The sequence below is a fragment of the Octopus sinensis genome, linkage group LG12 (genome assembly GCF_006345805.1).
Source record: "Octopus sinensis linkage group LG12, ASM634580v1, whole genome shotgun sequence".
Lineage (NCBI taxonomy): Eukaryota > Metazoa > Mollusca > Cephalopoda > Octopoda > Octopodidae > Octopus > Octopus sinensis.
This window is the reverse complement of record NC_043008.1, coordinates 68,439,281-68,457,694: the sequence shown is the minus strand read 5'-3', so window position 1 is coordinate 68,457,694 and position 18,414 is coordinate 68,439,281. Positions and strand designations below refer to the sequence as shown.

General features: G+C 37.6%; 1 protein-coding gene across 2 annotated transcripts in view; it reads right to left on the bottom strand.

The window, feature by feature from the left end:
- The window catches only part of LOC115218093 (exosome component 10), a 79,169-nt gene that overhangs the window by 48,117 nt on the left and 12,638 nt on the right, over positions 1–18,414 (bottom strand). The window contains exons 4-8 of one of the 2 annotated variants that reach the window (XM_029787879.2): positions 16,445–16,549; positions 14,021–14,183; positions 12,757–12,808; positions 9,998–10,073; positions 3,332–3,442 (exon numbers count right to left, since the gene is read on the bottom strand). In XM_029787879.2, coding sequence (XP_029643739.1) covers positions 3,332–3,442; positions 9,998–10,073; positions 12,757–12,808; positions 14,021–14,183; positions 16,445–16,549 — 507 coding nt within the window. The remainder of the gene's footprint in view (positions 1–3,331; positions 3,443–9,997; positions 10,074–12,756; positions 12,809–14,020; positions 14,184–16,444; positions 16,550–18,414) is intronic. The other variant, XM_036508044.1, reaches the window with a different exon arrangement.

Sequence of the window (18,414 nt, the reverse complement as noted above, 5' to 3'; positions counted from 1 at the left end):
ATTCTATCGTAAAATTTTGTTGTATACCCAATTGAATATTAGCTAATATTTTCTATAGCGATGTTTGAACAAAATTTTAATAATTTTATATTTTGTTGAATTTACCTGTATCTACCTGCAATTAGAGTCACTTTGTAACAAAAATTATAGTATAGAATTGGTTGAGAACATTTCATTAAATTATCTTCCAAAATTCACGTTAATATATTGATAAATAAAAAAGTTATAGTTGTTTAATGAAACCAGACTAAATTTATGATTACGTTAGAAATTAATTGAAACACATAAGGGGTGTATTTTGGTCAGAAATATAGTAACGAAAGGGTTAAGAGCCTTTTAGATCTGATGTAGAGATTTTCTTTTGTTTTTCTGACAAACTGACCTTTCCTTGTCATATAAGACTTATATCTAGACATCTTCGTGGACAAAATTTCTGACTGTTCCTTCTGACATATGGAGATCTTTTGCAATTGACCTCACAGACTTTCTGGGATTGTAATCAATGATCTGTTGAACTTGCTGGATAAATTCAGATGTTTTGATGGTTTCAGAGCATTTAGAATGATTTTTATGCTTTGATACTGGTGATATGTTTCCATCTTCAGTCTCTAGCTCTTTACAAACTTTGTATATGAAACATCTGGCAAATTTTAAAAATTGAGGTATTTCTAAATCACTATGCTCAGCCTTTATAACCAACAATAACAGCATGCCTCTTCATTTCTTGAGTAATCTGAGGGTCTGCCATTATTAATTTTCTGAAAGATAATACAGAGGTAGCAAAAAATGCAGCAATGACTCCAAAAAGGTATGTCCTCAAATACCTTATGCACCCTGTATAGCTGGCCAAGGGGAAATATTACCTTACTTGGAAACTGAAGACAGCATTCAGCCTCAGAAAATCTACCTCAATTCTTCTGTACAAAATTTTGGAGGAGAGGGTCAGTCGATTAGATCAACCCCAGTACACAACTGGTACTTAATTTATCGACCCCAAAAAGATGAAATGCAAATTGAACTTTGGCGGAATTTGAACTCAAAACATAAAAACAGATGAAATACCGCTAAGCACTTCGCCCGGCATGTTAATGTTTCTGCCAGATCACCACCTTAAAATCTACCTCAATTAAATTCCATCTGACCCATGCAAGCATGAAGTGAATGTTAAAATGATGTCATTGCTGCCCTTATAGAATTTTATGACATTTACTAGTTGTTGTCTTCTCTTTCTACACTATGTCAAAGCTGTAATTTATGTTTTCGATATTCTTCATAGAAGTTTGCCTTTTATACAACCACAACTGATGTTGCAGTTTGTCTTCTCTTTCTTAGACTGGTCCAAAGGGAGTTTGAAACAGGAATGAGCTGTGCAGCCACCACTTAGCAGAGTTGTAGCAATTCCACTTGACACCACTGCTATGGCAATATGTTTAGCCAGAAGAAGGTTGATGACAAATGTTTTGCCAGTTCCACCTGAAGCATCCAGAAAGAAAAAACCTCCTCTTTCATTTTCAATGCTTGAAATAATGGTGTTATATACACCCAGTTGGTCCTACATCAGTTTGTGTTCTTTTCCTCGATGTCATAGCTGATTTCTTGCAGGTACTCAATTACAAGACTGTTAGCTGCGTGCTCTGGTTGAGGCAGACTAAATGTGGAATTGCCTTGACCTTCCATAGCTTGCACTCGGGTGTCCAGGTCAAGTAATGCCTCATTGTAAATGGTGTTATTGAACGTGGAAACTTCCGCTGAAGTTTGCCTTTGAATCCTTTGTAGGATGTCCTCTGCCATGCTGGTTTTGTGAGTCACCCACTGCTTGAGAGGTTCACGCAAGCCACATGTCATCAACATGATAGAAAATAGCTGGCGCAGTTGACTTAGAGTTGTGCTGAATACTGCCCCCTCCACTGTCTGGTCCCAGTGAGCATCGTCCTCCAGTAGTCCATGTTTGGCACAGGCATCGCTGTAGGTTGTGCAGCCTTCCCCCATTGTCTTTGAAAGTCTCTGCATGACATAGAACTTCTGACAGTGTGCAGCAGTAGATGCAGAAAGAAGCACTCCTGCTGATTAGGGAGCACAGTGTACACTCGCCCAATGGTGCCACTTCTGATGACAGCATCTTCTTCCCAGCCCTTAATGCATGCTCCTTGCTTGTGTCTGTTCCATCTATTGTGTGCCCAGGTTATAGTACATGGGGACCTCAATATACAACAGTGTTCGGGCAAACAGATCACACTGGCACAATTTGAAGAAAGCTGTCGAAGTGGTTTCTGGTGGATTCAGAACTACATTTTGAGTATTGTCTTCTGTGAAATATACACGCTGGCCAATTTCAAGCTGTACAAATAGATTTGAAGAAGGTGTTCATACAGGAAAACCGGGTGTGACCTTTGTGATGACAATGCATTTGTCTAAAAGCAGAACAGTTCTTCATGCAGCACTTGTCAATTGGCTGAAGTGACATGAAAGGTATCGTCATTCATGGTATATTCATGAATAAGTCACTAACCAAAATAAGTGGATCTATTGTTTAGGAAAATACTCTCTCTTTTACTCTTTTACTTGTTTCAGTCATTTGACTGTGACCATGCTGGAGCACCACCTTTAGTCGAGCAAATCGACCCCAGGACTTATTCTTTGTAAGCCTAGTACTTATTCTATCGGTCTCTTTTGCCGAACCGCTAAGATACGGGGGACGTAAACACACCACCATTGGTTGTCAAGCGATGTTGGGGAGGGACACACAAACATATACATACACGTATATATGTATATACATATATACAATGGGCTTCTTTCAGTTTCCATGTACCAAATCATCTCACAAGGCTTTGGTCGGCCCGAGGCTATAGTAGAAGACACTTGCCCAAGGTGCCACGCAGTGGGAATGAACCCGCAACCATGTGGTTGGTAAGCAAGAACTTACCACACAGCCACTCCTGCACCTACTATTTACATATTTAAGGGTCTTACTAAATAAATTGCGAAAATAACTTTAACAGATCAAATTCTAAGAAATAAACGTACTCAACTTGATTCATACCAAATAATATAGGAAAATAAAAGGGTTATTTCCCTTGGCTGTTAAAATAAAATATATTAGTTATATATGTGGATCCCTTCCAGGGGCCCTAGCCATCCAATTATACATTTTTATTAAACTTCAATGAGCTTAGTAACAAACTGGATGTTACTTCGGCAAGTTTGTAAAGTTTCACAAAAATTCATTAACAGGTGTAGATGGCAACTTGAAACAAACAGACAATTTGCTTTTATATGTGTATAAGATATATATATATATGTATGTATGTATGTATGTATACAGACTTACCTCCAAATCAACAGCAATGACTTCTTCTTTGGCTAAATCTCTACACAGATCTTCTAATTTCCCCACTGTATCTATATATCCAAGAGAAGTCTCTGTAATTGGTTTTGGAAACTGAAAGAAAAGCAAAAACATGTGAATGCATGTGTGTGAAATATATACATACACACACAAGAAAAAGACCAACAATGAAAGTGAAAAAATTATGTATAAAATGAGCAGTTGAAAATTGTGAATGAATATTGTCTGTACCATATATATATAAGATTCAGTTGAATTGGGTACTTAAATTGAAGCACCTTGCTAATTCAGTGTAATCTGCACTCCCCAACAATATTATTTGAATACTGAAGATCTTCCACATATAGAAGACCCTGTATCAACAATAAAGGCAAGGGAACATGCAGAGGTATTTGTACCCAATATTTCTGATATATTTCCGAAGTGCAGATTCCGGTACATCTTTGTTACTTATTTATTTTTATATATTTAAATATATATATATATATATATATATATATATATATATATATATATATATATATGTGTGTGTGTGTGGAAGCACTCCGTCGGTTACGACGACGAGGGTTCCGGTTGATCCGAATCAACGGAACAGCCTGCTCGTGAAATTAACGTGTAAGTGGCTGAGCACTCCACAGACACCTTAACGTAGTTCTCGGGGATATTCAGCGTGACACAGAGAGTGACAAGGCCGGCCCTTTGAAGTACAGGTACAACAGAAACAGGAAGTAAGAGTGAGAGAAAGTTGTGGTGAAAGAGTACAGCAGGGATCACCACCATCCCCTGCCGGAGTCTCGTGGAGCTTTTAGGTGTTTTCGTTCAATAAACACTCACAACGCCCGGTCTGGGAATCGAAACCACGATCCTATGACCGCGAGTGCTGCCCTAACCACTGGGCCATTGCACCTCCACTATATATATATATATATATATATATATATATATATATATATATATATATATACAGGGTTCAGACAATATTCATTCACAATTTCCATTGCTATCACTAATCTGCATATCCTAATTATCTCCCTTGCTCTATTTCATATTTCATCTCGCATTTAACGTAAAACACATGCATACAACTTTGAGGAAAATATTTTTGTCACATGTTCAAATCAAGGCTGTGCTATTTAGTACACAAAACCTTTACCTCTGACTCCTTAATTTATAATACAAACAGAATCCAACTCGGTGTTAATATTAGTCTGCTTCTCTTGAAGTAATGCTACCATTTCTCAATGAATTTCTTTTCCAACATTTGCTCACAAAACCAAAATCTTCTTAAAATGCACAAAGGAAATATCCCGAGTTTGAGGTCCCACCTGGGGTAAAGTGGGAAAAGTTCAAGAAACGAGATGGTGAAAGACCCACTCTCTCACTAATTGTCTGTTTCATACTAATTCTCTCTTTTTCTCACACACACATTTTCTCCTCCATATCTCCTCTAGAAGACCCTGTATCGACAATAAAAGCAAGGGAACACTGTACTTCTGTTAAATTACATCGTTTGGTACTCTGGAACGAAGGATGTATGCCAACATATTTACAATTATGCAAGAAACAAAACTTACACAATTAAAAAAAACAAAAGGGTGATTAACTTCATGTTCCATTGATTGGAAGCAAGCCTTGTCGTTAAAACCAACAGAGTTCTAGTCATAATGTTCCTAATTGTGAAACGCAGCAAAGCAACCTCTGTCCTTGCACAAAGTAACACTGCACCACATACACTCAAATGAAGTCTGGATCTTCTGGCCTGATTCGGTGTACTCACCTTTCTGAGAACACAGAAGAGTTTCTAACACCACATTTAGACCGAATTTTTGTAGTTTCATGCAAAACATCATTTGTTTTTTATCAAGAGAGGTTCAATGTGCAATGATGAAGCTCCCTTTCTACAGCTGTATCCACTGATGAGATCTCTGGCCACAACCAGGTGAAAATCAAGGTGTGAGAAAGTATTTGGTTAAGAAGCACCAGAGGCTTCTCTGTACAAAATATATGTATTCACCATGTAACATCAACAACAAACCAAAACATATTTCCACCACTTCTTTGCCTTATCTGCAATTCCATAACAAGAGCACAGCTGATCACCCTTATCGACATTAACCCTTCAGCATTCAAACTGGCCCAAATATTCTCCCTGTTTTTATGTTCAAACTTACCAGATGCAGCCTCTCACATCTACCCCACAATGCTATTATAAAACTAAAACACACGATTAATTCAAAACAATGTGACTAAACAAACATTACATTTGACAGAGTAACCTGATTGTTAAAGGGTTAAAATTGTTTGCCTACTCCTGCGTTGTTATGGGTTTTGAGTTATTAATGTCTAATTTGGTTTTCCTTCCTTGATCACCTGGTAGTTTCCTGTTTTGTTGGTAGTTGTCAACACACTAACCAGCCTTTTATCCTCACACCAGATGATTGCTGTCAGTTTATCTTTTTGCATTTTATTTTTCACTTCTATTCTTCAACTTCACAGCATCTGGTAGGACTTTAGAATTCAGACTTACAGTGCTATGGGAATAAGTCTTTTTTCAGAGAAGCTCCTCAAGTAATTTCACTGATGTGAAGATATCGAAATAAACATGTTTCTTTCTGTAATAAGGCCTGGCCAGGTCAGTGATAACTTTAGTGCCAAACTGAATGTTTTCTCAGCCTGTTACACCCTTATCTTTGCCTGTGTAAATATTGAAGTTTTGAATCAATGGCATAGGCTTTCCTGCCTCTTTTACATGGTTTGGCTGGCATATATTAGGGAGAGGAGCATCTACTCTTAAATTTCACTATTACCTCACCAACTCCAAGATTCTTTCTACAGCATAATTTTAAGAAAATGGGGAAAGATTAAAAGCATCATGGTTACATAAAATAATGAAACGAAAATTATTGTTTCCTGTTATTCTAAGATGAAAAAAATTAATTTCGATAACTTCAATTACTTAATAAGAAACATTTAAAAATGCATTAAGATATAACGACGTGACAGGAAACGAAAACACTGAAACAGCTTTTTAAAAGAAAAACATTAATTTTAAGATGTAATGATGTAAAAACAAGACTTAATGAGTTCATTTTAAAAGCAAATTTATTACACAGAAAACACATTTAGGTAACTTAGAAGTATTTAATTACAGCATTAATTATAAAATGTAATTATATTTCTATTTCTCATGTTGTTTCTAAGCTGTCATTTACATCATTACATCATAAAATTAATGTATTTGTTAATGTTGCCTCAAATTAAATACGTATGAGTAACCTAACTTTTTCTCTCTTAAAATGAAACTAAACAATATTGACGTTTATGTATTTGTTTTGCAAGATTTCTGATGTGAATTCATGTTGAAACAGATATTGTTATATTTGGAGGGGGTCATATTTTTTTGCCAATTTACCACACGCACTATATACTTGTTCTTCAGTTCAGCTTTTTTATTATTATTATTTTAGAGTCCTTCATTAAAAATCTTTTGTTACATATCCTGGGATTTCAAACAAAGGACACTAAGATAAACATAATTATACAGCTGAAGTGAAGAACAAGTGTGTATTTATATATATATATATATATATATCTTGGCATGTGGTTAATTTGCAAAAACTATGACCATCCCCAAATACAACAAACAATATTTAGTTTTCTTCCCACTATTTCACCTAACACTTGATATTTCAATATGTTCCCCATTCTCACGAAAATATGCTGTCGTTCTCCTTATAGTGTGTAGTGACTTCAATTAGGCATAGAGTAGATTCGAACTTGAATCAGCAAATTCCCCATAATATTTCAACAGCACTTTTCTCACAGAAAAAAAACAATGACAGCAGTTACAATGAACACATGAATACCAAATACTAAAACCTATGAATACTAAATATACATTGTTGTAGAATAAAATTATAAACAGGCACAGGAGTGGCTGTGTGCTAAGTAGCTTCCTTACCAACCATATGCGGTGAATAAACTGTCATCTAAATTATGCAAAAATGAAAATAGTGTCATCACTAGTGATCACTCTAAACACCATGACGTTGACTGGGTGTTTGATTTTTATCACTCTCAGTACATGTGCTTAGATTGCACTATGTTCATATTGGAGCTTCCAGTGCGAATCCCATGTCGTTACCAAATTTCTTATTTATTGCCCATAAGGGGCTAAACATAGAGGGGAAAAACAAGGACAGACAAAGAGATTAAGTCGATTACATTGACCCCAGTGCTTAACTGGTACTTAATTTATCGACCCCGAAAGGATGAAAGGCAAAGTCGACCTTGGCGGAATTCGAACTCAAAACATAAAGACAGAGGAAATACAACTAAGAATTTCGCCCAACGTGCTAACGTTTCTGCCAGCTCACCACCATTACCAAATTTCTAGCGGAATGAAATGCATCATGATGATATTTTTGCCCAACTGACCCTACTATACTGTGTAATTGACAAAATCACAAACAAGTAATGTGCATGCACAAAATTAAAAGTATAAAATGGCAACCTTTACCCATCGAATCGTGTGTGTGTGTATATATAAGCATCTTGAGAGAAAAGTTAGGCATAAGAGGAATCAGATGTGATGTGCAAGAGATATGAATGCACTGGTATGGTCATGTGAGACATATGGACGAGGAAGTTGTATAAAGAAGTGCCGATCTCTAACTGTGGAGGGAACCTGTGGTAGAGGTAGACCCAGGAAGACATGGGATGAGGTGGTGAAGCACGATCTTCGAACTTTGGGCCTCACAGAGGCAATGACTGGTGACCGAGACCTTTGGCGATGTGCTGTGCTTGAGAGGACCCATCAAGCCAAGTGCACCCATGCTGGTGGCATGTAAAGAACATCTTTTGAACTTGAGCTTCACAGAAACAAAGTGGCTGAGTCCCTTTCAAGAGCGCTGAACCTCATGGAGGCAAGGTGGCTAAGTTCCTGTTCAGTGTTGGGCCTCACAGAGGCAAGGTGGCTGAGTTCCTTTCGAGCATTGGGTCTCACAGAGGCGAAGTGGCTGAGTTCCTTCTGAGTGTTAGTCCTCACAGAGGCAATGATCAAAACTTTTGGCACTATGTCATGCTTGGGAAGAAGACCCATCAAGCTGAGCAAAATCAGATACCGTGGCAGATACCGGTGTCATGCAAATTGGTACCTGTATCAGTTGCATACAAAAGCACCCATTACACTCTCGGAGTGGTTGGCGTTAGGAAAGGGATTCAGCCATAGAAAACCATGCCAAATCAGACAAGAGTCAGGTGCAGCTTCCAGCGTGCCTACCCAGTTAAACCATCCAACCCATACCAGCATGGTCAATGGACGTTAACTGATGATGATGATGATGATATATAAATATATATATATATATGTATATATATATATCATCATCATCATCATCGTCGTTTAACGTCCGTTCTCCATGCTAGCATGGGTTGGACGGTTCGACCGGGGTTCTGGGAAGCCAGAAGGCTGCACCAGGCTCCAGTCTAATTTGGCAATGTTTCTACAGCTGGATGCCCTTCCTAACGCCAACCACTCCGTGAGTGTAGTGGGTGCTTTTTACGTGCCACCTGCACAGGTGCCAGGCGGGGCTGGCAACGGCCACGGTCAGATTGGTGTATTTTATGTGCCACCGGCACGGAAGCCAGTCGAGGCGGTGCTGGCATCGGCCACGAGTCGGATAGTGCTTTTTACGTACCACCAGACCAGGGATCCTGGCTGGTTCAATTCGATTTCGATTTCGCTTGCCCCAACATGTCTTCACAAGCAAAGGGGGTTGGCAAGGGTGCCTGTCGTACGGTCGCATTGGAGTATTTTACGTGCCACGGCCACGAGTCGGATAGTGCTTTACGTACCACCAGACCAGGGATACTGGCTGGTTCAATTCGATTTCGATTTCGCTTGCCCCAACATGTCTTCACAAGCAAAGGGGGTTGGCAAGGGTGCCTGTCGTACGGTCGCATTGGAGTATTTTACGTGCCATATATATATATATACACAAGTGCGAGCGCGCATTAGACACCAAGTTTATTATTCCCAATAACTCAGATAGTGTTTACAATAAGTTAAAAATCTAATCCACAGATGCACACATGGCTGTATGGTTAACAAGTTTACTGCTCAACCACATGATTTCTAGTTTCCAGGTTCAGTCCCACTGATCATCATCTTGGACGAATGTGTTTTTCTGGTCTGATAAAACTGGATAGAAACTGAAAGAAACTTGTTATATCATTGTCATCATCCTTTAATGTCTCTTTTCCATATTGGTATGAGTTGGACGGCTTGACAGGGGCTGGCAAGGCTAGGGGCCACACCAGATCCCATAGTTAAAAGGCTATGGAACTGTGTGTGCTTGCTTACATTTACACTTCTCCAAAAATCACTGAGTTGTGAGCACTGATGTTATTTCCCCTAGCATGGAAAGCAGACAAAGATTCATCTGCTGGCTTTGTGCCTTCAAAGTAGTGTGAAAAAAAGAGAGCAGAGTTTCCAGCAGCAAAAAAATGCCTCAATAATATATTCATCTAAAACAAGAATCAGAGAAAAGGGGTGTTGTTGATGATGATGATGATAATAATGGAGGTAAAGTATAAGGAATGGAAGGTTATTGTTGGTGCCATTACAGAAGAATATATTTCCATTACCTTTGCCTCGGATTTCTGTAATTGATGGTCCATTGCTTTCCAATGCTCCAGTTCATAAGCGTACGGATGTGGGTAGCTGAAACACAGAGATTGGGTTGATATTTAATTACATCCACTATATTGATTGAAGATTTGCTATTATGTAAACATTACATTTATCATACAGCATGTATATGGCAGAATATTTATTTCAATTGTAAACATCACATTTAATATACAGGATGTATATTGTAGTAATTTTACGTGAACATGAAAATACTATATTATAAAGGATGAGTGTGGTCGTTGCCAGTGCCGCCTGACTGGCTCCCATGCAGGTAGCATGTAAAAACACTTTTTGAGCGTGAGCGTGGTCGTTGCCAGAACTGCCTGACTGACCCTCGTGCCAGTGGCACATAAAAAGCACCCACTACACTCTCAGAGTGGTTGGCATTATGAAGGGCATTCAGCTGTAGAAACTTTGCCAGAGCAGATTGAGCCTGGTGCAGCCTCTGGCTCACCAGTCCTCAGTCAAACTGTCCAACCCATGCCAGGATGGAAAGCAGACGTTAAACAATGATGATGATGCTGCTGATGTAATCATTGTATCCATTATATGCTGACAACATCATCATCATCATCATTTAAAATCCGTTTTCCATGCTGGCATGGGTTGGATGGCTTGACAGGAGCTGGTCAGCTGAAGAGCAGTCCAGGCTCCATGACTGCTTTAGCATGGTTTCTATGGCTGGATGCCTTTCCTAATGCCAACCACCTTAAGGAGTGAACTGGGTGCTTTTATACAGCACCAGCATGGGTGCTTTTATGTGGTACCGTACCTACGAGCCCACAAGATCAGGGATGCTCAGCTGGAGAGGGTTGCATGGGGAGAACACAAGAGTAGTCAGTCAGCAGATACATACAATTAGTTTGTGGTAAGAGTATATGCAAAATAACTTCCTTCAAACACTCTAAAGGCTCACTAGAAATAGTTGATAGCTTTAGCTACACAAATGACATAATTAGCAGTGGGGGTAGAGTGTACCAAAAGCATAAACACAAGAATAATAATAGGGGAGGGAACAAAGTTCAAGGGCAGTTAAAGGTCTCCTTCTTAGCATAAAGAGTAGATTGTTATAACATGTTATAACGATGTGTAGCCATTACATCTCTCATGCTGATGTGTTCAAAAGAAAACAAATTCGATATATATATATATATTTATAAACACTGTGTCCATTAACATTTACATCAAGGAACAGGCATGAGTGTATTATTAAGCAGTTTTGTTTCTAAACCATGGGACTAGGGATCAATCCTATTGCATGGCACACTGAGCAAGTGTTTTACTAATATAATCCTGAGCTAACCAAAGGTTTGTGAATGAATTTGGTAGATGGAAACTGAAAGAAGCCCACCATATATATATATATAATATATATATATATATATATATATATATATATATATATATAAAATATTATTAGAGACAAAACCACTATTTTGCAAAACAAACAAGGAAAGACTTAATCAATACATAAAATTTTAATAAATAGTCAAAAAAACCACTACAATTGTTTCTTGTCTTGATCGACAATCTTCAGGTGGACTTCCAATAAGTCAGTTTCAAATTATATATATATATATATATATATATACATATATATAAGGCCTGGCTGTGTGATAAGAAGCTTGCTTCCCAACATAGTTCCAGGCTCAGTCCCATTGTGTGGCACCTTGGGTAAGTGTTTTTTACTATAGCCTCGGGTCAACCAAAGCCTTGTGAGTGGATTTGGTAGACAGAAACTGAAGAAAGCCTGTCATATATACATATATTTATTTGTGTGTCTTTCAGTCCATGTTTGTCCTTTCACCATCACTTGACAACTGATGTTGGTGTGTTTACCTCCCCATAGCTTAGAAATTCAGCAAAAGAGACCGATAGAATAAGTACTAGGCTTACAAAGAATAAGCCCTGAGGTCGATTTCTTCGACTGAAAAACCCCTTTAAGGTGGTGCTCCTGCATGGCCATAGTCAAATGACTGAAACAAGAATATATATATAAAATTATATATAATATCCTGATATCCTGTGATGGTTGTAGAAGAACCTCATTGTTACGCAAGTGAAGTTGTTTGCTTCCAATCTTCTGTAAAAAACATGTCTGGCAATAGAAAAATATAACCTTGCTTGCAAACAAGTGAGGGTTGGTGACAGGAAGAGCATCCAATCACAGAAAATCTGTCTCAATGAATTCCACCTAAGCCATGTAAGCATGGAAAAGTGGACGCTAAAACGATGATGATGACGACGATGATCTTAATCACCTTTCCTCTTTACAATAATCAATCTCTCCATAAATCGATACAGCTTTATGGTTACAGAATATTTTTATATTTCAGACAAAACAAGAGACTAAAGCTTTAATTATATCTCACTATAAACAATATTTTCAATTAAAGTCCATGTTAAGAGTTATTCCTCCTGTTGAACCAACTAAACAGTTTTGACAATTTCAGATAATGATCTTGATGTTTCTTCCTAGACAATGAATAAACAAAACTGGGAAGAAATAGAAGTCTCTGGAGTCGATACATCACATCTGCTAGAGGTCTGCTATTCATTTGTTCCTAGAATCATTGTTGTTGCTAAAACAGGGACCAAATTTCCCTGAAACCACACTCTAGCATTCTAGTTTTAGACTTGCTCTAGCAAGGCTGACCAAAGCAACATAAAAATGAAAATACAAAACATTTCCTAATGAGTGAACAAAACTTACGAAAAATCAGGGTCTGATATATTTTCAGCATTAGCATCAACCTTTAAGCTTTCTGCAACAAGAAAAAGAGAAAAACATGGGATTATATATACCTTGTCAAGTTTTCGATGCTGTCTTGTGTTAGATGTATATGTTATTGATGCAGTTTTGCAGCTAGACACCCTTCCTGGTGCTAACCTTTATTTGCTCTACAAGAAAGTGATCTCCTATCCCAAACAACTTTGAAGACATGAAGCAAGTGGACAGCTTATTGATAGGAGAAATATCAACAACAACACTGCTGGAATATCATAGCTTTCAAATAAATGCCAAAGTCAACACACACACATGTATATATGGCTTTAATCAACCCAGAGCTTGAGTAAAGTGGGACTGAATCTGAAACCACGTGGACAAGTGAATGGATCAATACACGCTTCAATACAGTTTCCGTCTGTCAAATTCAACTTCACCCTTCCACATATACAGGCTTGTCCTTTCAGGTGTCAGCGCCACATCAAAGGCACCTGTGCCAGTGGCATGTAAAAAGCACCCAGAACACTCTGTTTAATGGTTGGCACTAGGAAGGGCATCCAGTTGTAGAAACTATGCCACAACAGATAGCTGGAGTCTGGACAGCTACCTGCTAACCTGCTCCATGTCAAACCGTCCAACCCATGCCAGCATGGGGAGCAAACATTAATGATGATGATGATGATATATAAATATATACACATGCATACATACATACATACACACACACAAACATAACAGTATCCTTTCAGTTTCCATCTACCATATCCACAAAGCTTTGGTTGGCCCAAGGCTATACAAAAAGTGGGATTGAACCCAAAACCATATGATTGGGAAACAAACTTTTTACCACACACCCACATATGTCAAGTACAAACTATGACAGAGGTGAAAATAGTGAGGGAAGAAAGACTACACAGAATGTTCCATGTATTAAATAAAGCATACATTAACCTACTAATCAGTATGGACAAATTCAAGTGCACATGTATGTGTACATACTTGAGTGTGTATGCATGTGTAAAAGGCATCTGTTATTCAATTTGCTTACTAAGTACTAACCCACTAACCAACTAGTTGGTTGTTGAAATTGTTTTTATGCCTATATTTTGACTTGAACTAGTTTTATTTTATTTAGCATTTCATATATATTGAAAATAAAAACAAAGAATGATGAAGAAAGGTAACAGAGAATATTGTTGGTTATATGGCAGAAGAATCAGAAACACAAAGAATTTGAATAGAGACTGACCTTCAAGTGATTTCAGAGCATTGGGCTTTCTTCGGATTCGTGGGACAAATGAACTGTTGGAATTATCAATGTCATCTGTAAATTTAGTTTGTGGTCTCACAAGTTGACGTCCTGTAATCAATCTATAGTTGTTAGGAGCTGCAGGCGTATTGGCTGGACTCTGCTGGAGGAAGTAGAAATAACATTGCAATAAGTACCTCTCTTTCTCTCTCTCTCTCTGTAAAGAAAACACTCAGTCCACTCTGTAAGATGGTTCATGTCAGGAAGGGCATCCAGCCATACAAACCATGTGGGTGGGCAGGTAGACAGACAGATAGGCAATTGTAAGATCCAAAGATCTGGGTGTAGAAAGTTAATAAGCTTTGAGCAGTCCATAGACAGTATAAAAAACAACTTTCAGGAACAGTAACAGTTTATTGATGCCAAAGGTTCTAGGCTTTTCTCCTATCAAAGTTCGATCTGTGGCAAGTTAACTAGGGATTCCTTAATGACAATGTAACCTTCATATGACTAAGGAATTTTCGGCTTTATCAGTAACTAGTGGAGCACCCCTCCCCTCATTGAGTAATTATTACTTCCAAGGATCTGCTAGCCTGGATTTTGTTGCTCTACTCTCAGGACTTATTCTATCAATCACTTTTGCTCAACCACTAAGTTATGGGAATGTAAACACACCAACATCAGTTGTCAAGTGATGGTGGGGTGACAAACACAGACACACAAATACATATATGTATGTATGTATGTATGTATGTATGTATGCATGCATGCATGCGTGCGTGTGTGTGTGTGTGTATATATATATATATATATATTAGAAGAAACGAGGTACTCAGAAATCTGGATGGTTTTATATTTACAGATATTTATTAGTATGTTAAATGTTTTTATAAATCATATATCATATATTAGCACTTTCATCCATTCTAGTGGAGTCTTCAAATTGAACTCAAACATACTAATAAATATCTGTAAATATAAAACCATCCAGATTTCTGAGTACCTCATTTCTTGTAATATATAATACCTGTATATCATCTCCAAACTTCTAATATATATATATATATATATATATATATATATATATATATATATATATATACATATACATATATATATATACATATATATATATACAATGGGCTTCTTTCAGTTTCAGTCTACCAAATCCACTAACAAGGCTTTGGTCAGCCCAAGGCTATAGTAGAAGACACTTACTTGCCCAAGGTGCCACGCAGTGGGACTCAACCTGGAACCATTTAGTTGGGAAGCAAGCTTCTTACCACACAACTACCCCTATATCATGTTTTTTTTTCATTTTATTTGTTTCAATCATCTGACTGTGGCTGTGCTGGAGTACTGCCTTAAAGCATTTTAGTCAAAGAAATCAACCCTAGGACTTATTCTTTATAGGCCTAGTACTTATTCTATCAGTCTCTTTTGCCAAACTGCTAAGTTATGAGTATGTAAACACACCAACATCAGTTGTCAAGCATTGGTGGAGAGACAAACACAGACACAAAGACACACACACATAAGTATACACGTATATATATATATATATATATATATATATATATATATACAAACTTCTTTCAGTTTCCATCTACCAAGTCCACACACAAAGCTTTGGTTGGCCTGAGGCTATAGTAGAAGACGCCCAAGACGCCACAGTGGGACTGAATCTGAAACCATGTTGGTGGAAAGCAAGCTTCTTACCACACACCCATGCCTGCGCCTATATAATTTTACATTCAGGTATACACTTTGCAGTATGCCGTTTAAAGCTTGTTCACAATATTCAGCTACCTGTCAACAACAGTCTGGAGGTATATTCCACTGCATTAACTTCAAGAATTCCTTATGTAGATGATGAGTACATCACAAGTACAAAAATGTATTGATATGTAAACAAGGGAAATGGCATAGAAATCACCTGGGGAGCCATGTCTGCACATGTGATACACCACAAATATTTGTACAGCATCTTATCTCCAAGCTACCAGTACATGATGGGTTGAAACAAATAGTGTATCATCATCATCATTTAATGTCCACTCTCTATGCTGGCATGGGTTAGATGGTTTGACTAGAGCTGATGAACCAGAGAGCTGCACCAGGTTCCAGTCTGATTTGACATGGATTCTACAGCTGGATGTCCTTATTAATGCCAACTACTTAGGTGTGTAATGGGTGCTTTTACATGACACCAGGATTGGCACCCATGCTGGTGGCACATAAAAGCACCCATGTATTTATTTATTTATCTATTTATTTATTTCAGAGAGTGACAAGTTCAAAAGAAGCTAAGTCCAACCACTTAGAATAAAGAACTCTGAGAATGAATAAAATATTTAAGCCCAAATCATTAGTTCAACAAAACATATTTTGTCAGAATAATGATATGATTATTATATATAATACCTTTTTATTCCAGCTTGCAATATTGGTCTGCTTTGGTTTAAAGTTGGTAATAACAAGTGTATTTTCTTGTTTTTTAATGCCTGAAGCTTCATCTAATAAATTTCCCTGGAAAACAAGAAGAAAGTAAAGTTTTAAAAATTAGTTTAAATTTTTAACCATCTTCCTGCTAATGTCATGAAATACAGCATCAATATAGTTATTATTTTTAAGTATTAGTCTTATTATTATTATTCAGCAGTCTATTTTTATTGCATATTTTCATTGCACTACCAAGCAGAGCCATGTGTACCTTGGTTATGTGCAATGTTTTGTTTTGATTTTTTGGTTTTTATTGCATTCAAAATATTGTATATAATGTTTATTGTTGTTGCTATTATTATTATTATTATTATTATTGAGTGGAGTAAGTGAGTGAGTAAGGCAGCCAGCTGGAAGAGTCATTAACAAGTTGGGTAAATTGCTCAACAGCATTTCATCCATCTTTACATACTGAGTTCAAATTCCACCAAGATCAACTTTGCCTTTCATCTTTTTGGGGTCAATGAAACAAGTACCAGTTGAGCACTGGGGTTGATGTAATCGACTAACCTCCTCCCCCAAAACAGCAGGCCCTGTGCCAAAATTTGAAACTATTATTATTATTATTAAGGCAGCAAGTTGCCAGGATCATCACTCCACCAGACTGTACGTTTGAAAGTATTTCATCCATCTTCACATTCTGAGTTCAAATCAGTGTCAACTTGGTCTTTCATCTTTTTGGGGGTAGATGAAATAATTACCAGTTGAAAACTGAGGTCAATATAATCAACAAAATTTCAGGTCTTGTGCCTAAAGTATAAAGGATTATCATTATCATCAAGGCAGTGAGCTGGCAGAATTGTTAGCGCACTAGACAAAATATTTAGTGGTATTTCGCCCGTTGGTATGTTCTGAGTTCAAATTCCACCAAGGTTGACCTTGCCTTTCATCGTTTCAGGGTTGATACATTATGTACCAGTGAAACACTGGGGTCAATATAATCGACTAGTCCCCACCCCACAAATTTGAGGCCTCATGCCTCCAGTAGAAAGGATTATCATTATTATTATTATTATTATTATTACAAGGGTTAAGGCAGCGAGCTGGTGGAATCGTAGGCACGCCAGGCAAAATGTTTAGTGGTATTTCGTCTGTTACTACGTTTTGAGTACAAATTCCACTGAGGTCAACTTTGCCTTTCGTCCTTTTGGGGTTGATAAATTAAGTACCAATGAAACACTGGGTTCAAATTAATTGACTAGTTTCCTCCCACCAAATTTCAGGCCTTATGCCTTTAGTAGAAAGGATTATTATCATAACGGTCATGAATGGTAGAACTGTTTTAGCAATGGATTAAAATATAAATGTTGCATTTAATTACATCTGATCTACATTTTGAGTTCTCCTCTACTTTTCCTCCCCTTGTATGCACTACTATTCCCATCCCACTGCCATCACATCTGCCATAAATTTTTTAAATCCTTCAGAATTGACATTTGCTCGTTATCCTGTTAGGAACAACAAAATAAAGAGCCAGGTTTGGGCACAGGTACAGCTCATCCTTATCATCATCATCGTTTTTTTTAGCATCCACTTATCTATTTCTGCACGGGTCAGACAGAGTTTATAGAAATAGATTTCCTATGGTCAGATGCCCTACCTGTAGCCAACCGTTACCTGTTGCCAAGCAAGGAAATATTTTTCCCTGGCCAGACATGTTTTCACAGAACACTACAAATGAATAACACTCCTTGTATGACAGTGGCACTCATTGACAATTATAAGGCTATATCAAGACAAGGAGACACAAACATCATCATCATCATCATTTAACATCCATTTTCCATGCTGGCATGGGTTGGACAGTTTGATATGGAGCTGGCCAGCTGGGATCTGTCCAGATTCCAATTGTCAGTTGTAGCAAGGTTTATATATACACATGGTCTGATCAA